This window comes from Haliotis cracherodii, unplaced genomic scaffold (genome assembly GCF_022045235.1).
Source record: "Haliotis cracherodii isolate W230 unplaced genomic scaffold, xgHalCrac1.p SCAF_20, whole genome shotgun sequence".
NCBI lineage: Eukaryota > Metazoa > Mollusca > Gastropoda > Lepetellida > Haliotidae > Haliotis > Haliotis cracherodii.
Window position 1 is genome coordinate 13,601,182 of NW_027266276.1, and position 6,873 is coordinate 13,608,054.

At 41.6% G+C, this 6,873-nt stretch overlaps 1 protein-coding gene across 1 annotated transcript; it reads left to right on the top strand.

Moving 5' to 3' along the window:
- The first annotated feature begins 109 nt into the window (after positions 1-109).
- LOC139470509 (uncharacterized) lies at positions 110-1,084 on the top strand. Its single transcript, XM_071252911.1, has one exon. The coding sequence runs from the start codon at positions 110-112 to the stop codon at positions 1,082-1,084; it is 975 nt and encodes a 324-aa protein (XP_071109012.1).
- The last annotated feature ends 5,789 nt before the right edge of the window (positions 1,085-6,873 follow it).

The following is a 6,873-nucleotide window of genomic DNA, read 5'->3' on the forward strand; positions in this document are numbered from 1 at the left end:
AATCACTGACCAAATCATTCACAACCCTCCTTCTTACGTATCATACTTTAATTACAATTAATTGTATAATAGTTTGTGTTTACAGGGATTCAACATTTGACGACGAAAAATGATTTCAAAGACGCTTGCCTTCTGTGTGGTATTCCTTTGCTGTAGTACGTACTTCTTCTATTGTAAACTGAAGAAAGATTTCAGAATGGATTCGACAAGGGACTTCTCTCGATATACTGCAGCAGAAATCACAAACAATATACAGAGTAATGCAAGAAATATTACAAAATATTTTAACGGAAATATCGAGCGAGATTACCCAGGAACCGGAAACATAAAAGAAGGCAAGGATGGATGTCTGGTCAGCGACGATGGAAACAGTGGTAACTATACGGAAAGACGAAAAAAGGCTCTATTCTTTGAAAGGGTATCACATAAGAACAAAGAGGAATATAGGGACCTCATCAGAACCTTCAGTAAATATGTGCCCTCCAACATCACTTACTTCCTCTATGCAGGAACTCTCCTCGGATCCTACTCACATCACGGCATCATTCCCTGGGACGATGATATGGATATTATTGTCAGGGAAAATGACAAACCTGCATTACTGACATTCTTGAGGTCTCTCGGTCCAGAGTATGAAATTTACACTCAATGGTCAGTAAACTGGAAATTGTATCACACAAAATCCCCAAAGGCAGGTACTCAAAACTGGAATTGGCCATTCCTCGATATATTCTTTTATTCGAAACACCCTTCTTTTATCCAAGATTGTAGGAAACTGTCGAACAAATTTAATAAGCGTGATGTGTTTCCTTTGATGACACGGCCCTTCATGGGAATGATGCTGCCAGTACCAAGGAAGACCCGGGAGGTGTTGGAGCTGCATTACAAGATAGATCTATGTGTGTCGAATTCCTATGATCACAGACTGGAAAAGGGTGTGCCAAGAAAATGTGTATCAAAACTTCCTTGTTCTCTCCTGAAAGACAAGTTTCCCTTTGTGGTCAGAACGTACTCATCAACAAATACATCTGTTGAAATACTTGAATATGGCTATAGCGTTCATCAAAAAGAGACTTTGGCATAATAACATCTGTCCCGTCATTCGTATTCATGCCAGTGTGGACAGTGCCTTCTATAAGTTTCCTTGTGAGAGACCATTATATTTTCCTGATCAGTTTTGACTTGGGTTTTGCAGTTGACGCCCTTAAGTTTTGTTCTTTTTAATTTAGTTTATTTTGCATCCATAATCCATTGATTATCCCTTCTGTCGTGTGAAGAACATATAAAATCCATATCGGTTTCCTCTCAAGTGTGAACCTACTCCACTTTACTTCAAGCTGGTAACACTCATTAGATAAACAGCTGTATAGGTTTTAAGAGTAGGCAGCGGTTGTTGTGCTTGTAAACGGGGCAACGGATAAGGTGTTATACAGGCTTGCAACTGTAGCAGCCTGATACTAAAGCTGCTGTACAGGAATCACGCTGTTGTTGATGTAGATGATGGATGATGCCTCAATAAAGTGACCAAAATACCTTCGCCTGTAATAAACAGTGTCTGCATTTACAGAAACGAGCCTTCGTGTTGTATTGTATACTAATTCCCCGACGCAGAAATTCTTGTACCAGTATTTCGAGAGTCAGAACCAAGTATTCAGCGTCCAGACCCATATCCGTCCATACAGTTTATTGTCACTCCAGGTTCACTGCAGTTCCGTGAAGATTCCGGGTGAGACTCAGTCTTCTTCAACCCACGCTTGAATCAGGGGGCGACTGACGGGATCGGGTAGTCAGTCTCGCTAACTTGGTTGATGCATGTCATCGTATCCCAATTGCCTGGGTCGATGATCATATTGTCAATCTCTGGATTGTCTGGTCCAGGTGCCATTATTTTCAGACTGCCGTCATATAGCTGGAGTGCGGCGTTAAATACAGGTAACGTTGTGCCGCCATTTTAAGGCTATGTATGTTGGTCAATGTACATGTACAAAGGTTTACCATGTTTATGTGTTAGGAAATATAACAAGCACAACATGTCAAATAATGTAAACTGCAAGTGTGCACATATTTTTCGGTTTTCTGAAAAAGAATCGTACAGTCTGAGTTTTGGTAACATAACTTTACTGCAAACCCTGACACAAGCTAAGTGATAACACACTGCACACAGGACAAACAGTGGAAAATGTGAAGACTCCACACGGAAAGTGACAAATGTCATGGTCATGAGAACTCAAATTCTCGTTTCTACCATTATAGTTCAAGTACACTGACTGCCATGGAAAAACTGAAATTATGGATCACACGTTGGGGAACGTTAGCCCATACTGTCTGTAGTGTATGTGCAAACTGTTGCAGTGACCGTTAATTAGGATGACGTCGCTGAAGCAAATAGTTTGTCTGACAGCGTGCGTTACACCTTGACACGTCGCGTGGGGTAGAAGGGGTCGCGTCTTCCGGTCCGTGACTTCAAATAAGGACGACCCGTGAAGAGCCGGGATAGAATAGCTCTTCAGGAACCCATGCTTGCAGGAAAAGGCGACTATGCTTGTCGTAAAAAGCGACTCACGGGATCAGGCGGTCAGGCTCGCTGACTTGGTTGATCCAATTGCGTCGAACGATGCTCATGACCTTAATCACTGGAATGTCTGGCCCACACTCGATTATTCACAGGCCGCCGTCATATAGCGGGAATATTGCTGAGTGCGGCGTTAAACAACAAATAAACTAGTCAGTTTTGTATTGTTGGGTCAGCAATAACATTTAGTGTTTCGTCACGTGATATGGATTAACCAATGAAATTAATAAATCTTAATAGGCGTATGACGTTGCAGACTATTCACTGAACATCATAGCTGAGTGGTTAGATTTGTTGACAAAGGTATAAGCAGCAATTGAGATTTTTTTAATGAATTATTTAACTGCTTGTAACAGGTGTATGCACAATCCATGAAGGGATCACAGGACTTCTCACCTGTAAGTGGGCCAGGTAGATCAGCATTTGATTACATCATCACTTCCCATGGACAGTGGAGTACTAGTGGAGTACTGTGGGAGATTTCAATGTCCATGAAGTCAGTCACATCCTCAGTCAGTGTGATGATATCGCCAACAGTCTTCCTGCCAGATTAGTCAACACTGGCCTGGAGAATCGCGCATAAAATACCTTGAGGAATATCGTCTAGGCTACTCTTCATCCTCTGTTTCATTGTCATTTTGCATGTGATTGACTGAAGTGCAAACAGATGACACTTACGTACAATACTAGTATTAGATTTAAAGACTATTCTTTAGTTGCAGTTTAACATATACAATGTATGATAAATCAGCACTCTGTGAGTCTGTCATGTTTGCGTTTACACAAAGTGAGATCCACACATTATATTCATGTGGGGGATCGAACCCCGGCGTGACGAGCAAAAGCTTCAACCACTACGCTACCTAACCCAATGACATTTGTGTGAATTTATTGGTAAGCGATTGTTTACATTACATTACATTACAGCTATAAGGAAAAGCGGACTTGCTTTTAACCACAAGGCCATTCCACTCCTTCGTTGAATGTGTTACTTGTCGATTCCCAAATTGAAACAATGTGTTAACTCAGAAATATGTACGTATGCACGGGTATGGTGCTGACAAACCCAGAAACATATTCGGGGCGAACCGGGATTCGAACCCACAATCATAGGTTTCTGGCGTGCCCAAGGGACGCAACTCTGCACAGCGAATCGTGGCGCCTTAGACGACTGAGCCACCCGTGCCCCGAACATGACATGAACAGATCCTTACCTTTGTGGAATGTTATCAATCAGTTTGTCCAAGAACTTGATTTTGGAGGAAGAAATCTCTTCTTTTAAGAATAGCATTTGATTGTGTGACCCTTGAAACCCTTCAGACAATCATCTAGGTTTTCTGCTGATGAAGACCACTGTCAGATTTCACCTCCCCGAGACCCGTGAAGAATAGCTCTTCAGCAACAAATGATTACCGTAAAAGGCGACTATGCTTGTCGTAAGAGGCGACTGACGTGATCGGGTGGTCAGGCTCGCTGACTTGGTTGAAGCATGTGGATCGATGCTCATGATATCAATCACTGGGTTGTCTGGTCCAGACTCGATTATTTACATACCGCCGTCATATAGCTGGAATGTTGCTGAGTGTGGTGTAAAACAACAAGCCAACCAACCACTCAGCTCCCTCAACTTGTCAAGTGTGCTGGTTAGGTTAACCTGAAATTAACATACGCTGGATCCAGTTAGTAAATGTAAAAAAAGGTGCAGAAAATAATTGTGTATTCCAACTTGAACTAAACTTCTTCGTCTTGAACTTGACACTTAATTTACAATCTATTACACCTTCACAAGAGAGACATCCACATTCTCCTTTTGAAAGGACAGGTTCAACTTGGCAACAACTGAATGATGTCCATCCTTATATAAGTCAGGGCAATGAACTTTGCGCAAGCTACCTGAAGAAAGTTTGAATTTGAACAGTTGTGATTTCATACATCTGAAAATACATGTTCAACAGTTTCACCTACAATTAGGCTTCAGGAATGTTTTACCAAAATTAATTCAACCAACCCAACTCAACATATTCACAACCACATTAGTTTACCACTTGATCAATTCATTATCATATATTTTGTTGTAATTAGAGTATGTAATTTATCAATAAAAAATCTTAAAAGTACCTGTTTTATACACCAACTCTGCATGCCTTTCAAACAACGGGAATAAACAGAAGGGAACAATAAACCAAAGGATGAAAACACACAAACTCTTAACATGTACAGCTGATCTGGAATTCAGTGTACGACTGTCAGACACAGCAGTAACATAATAACACCCACGTGCACATACCAAAGAATGACAAACGAAATGAATAAGAATGTTGTTGAACTATCAATACTGCAATGTTAGTAGAATGAATGTAAATTCTGAAACAAAATTCACTTTTGTCTGGAAATGTGCCGCCTTTAGATCTTTGGATGTGTCGACTTCAGCAAGATAAGCTAGAAGGGCATTAAGGGTCCTCCCATACATGGTCTCAAGTGCACTGTAAAATGATAGCCATCTGACTCAGTGGACTTCTTTATACTTAAGCTTGGTTAAGTCTAGGATGGCATTTACTTCTGCCATTCGGGCAGATTTCTTTGGCGAATATTTGAAATAATAATAAATTGATGTGAGCGCTTGTTGGAAGGCATCCAAGGCTGTAACACCTTGTGCGGTTTGCCTTGTACACAGTGCAAGTCTATGTGCGATGCAGTGCACCTTGACCATTCCAGGATTTTCTCTCTTCATCATACCTGCCACACCCTTGCCATGACCAGTCGTGACCGATGCTCCACCAGAGCCGAGTCCCATCACCTTTGACACAAATTCCTCTTCTGGAAAGTTCTTTTCTAATTTCCTGTGAAAGAGCCACTCCAGTACATTCTGTAATATGCATAATGGTTAGGTAATTGGTGCTTGGTTGCATATTCACTGGATCCACAAGTTGGGTGTAAATAACCAATCTCTTGTTCACACAGATATCAGTGCTTTCATCAGCTAGATTGAAATATAGGGGGATTGTTTCACTTTTGCACTTAATTTCATTGTCAATAGACGCAGACAGTGCTTCAATAAATTCACTTGCTGCATACGAGAAGTCACAGTGTCTGAAACAGGTAGGGGAGAAATGTCTGGCACATTCAGTTCTCTCAAAAGGGACATCAGCGAATTATATTTCACAAGTGCAACACTTTCCTTAAAGCTTGCATATCCAATAGGCCACCTTAAGACCAATCAAGGCACCCTTCTCTTGAGTCGAATTTTGCTGATTTTGTAATTCACGCAAATCGCATCTTCGATCTGGGGCAAGGATCTCCGTTTGGTGGTCGTTCGTTTTGAGATGATCCTCGATGTTTGATAGTCGATAATTGTGATACCCTTGTGTAAATGTGTTGCTTCGTTTTGCGTCCACACACAAGTGACAAGTGATTTGGCCGGTTTTTGAATCGCACGTCAACCATGAGTGTAGGTTCAGTCATCGTTGCTGAAATTTACGTTTGACGACTTAAGCGCTCTGTGCACCTGCATCAACATCTGTCCGTGACACGGAAGCCTACAGTCTGCCCTGTTTGTTTTAGATGGCATCGCGAACGATTATATAAGTCACGTGCTCCATCAACAAAAATGGCGAATTAATGCAATGTCGTTCCTGATTGGATGAAATATCCGATCTGGCCAATGAATGTCGCGTCAAGAAAGGCGCTTGACTAAGAAACAAAAGCTCCTGACAGCGTTTCCCTATGATACAGAAATACGACGCCAAGACACGTTGCTAAGAATTTCAATTACGCCTTTTGATGGTTGGCATTGTTTTCGAAACTGTATGTTGAATTGGACTATTCCTCACTATTTACTTTTTAATAGTGAAACGCACGACGCCTTGGTTAGCATTTCTATCGGTCAATGGTCCGACTATTTCAACAAACCATCGGTCAAAATGAAATTTTATCGGTCAATAACCGGTGACCGAAGGCCATCTGAAACTTAAAAATAATAAAATAATATCATGTCCAATCTCATTAAAATCAGATCTTAGTTCTCGCTATCGCCAAACAAAGTGAGTGAGTATGGTTTTACGCCGCTTTTAGCAATATTCCAGCAATATCACGGCGGGGGACACCAGAAATGGGCTTCACACATTGTACCCATGTCGGGAATCGAACCCGGGTCTTCGGCGCGACGAGCGAACGCTTAAACCACTAGGCTACACGACCGCCCTTCGCCAAACAAAGATCTGAGGACATCACATTACGGGTCACGTCAGAACGACCTTTCATCCGACCAATCAAAGCGTCGCTTACCGGATCATGAAAGTGAC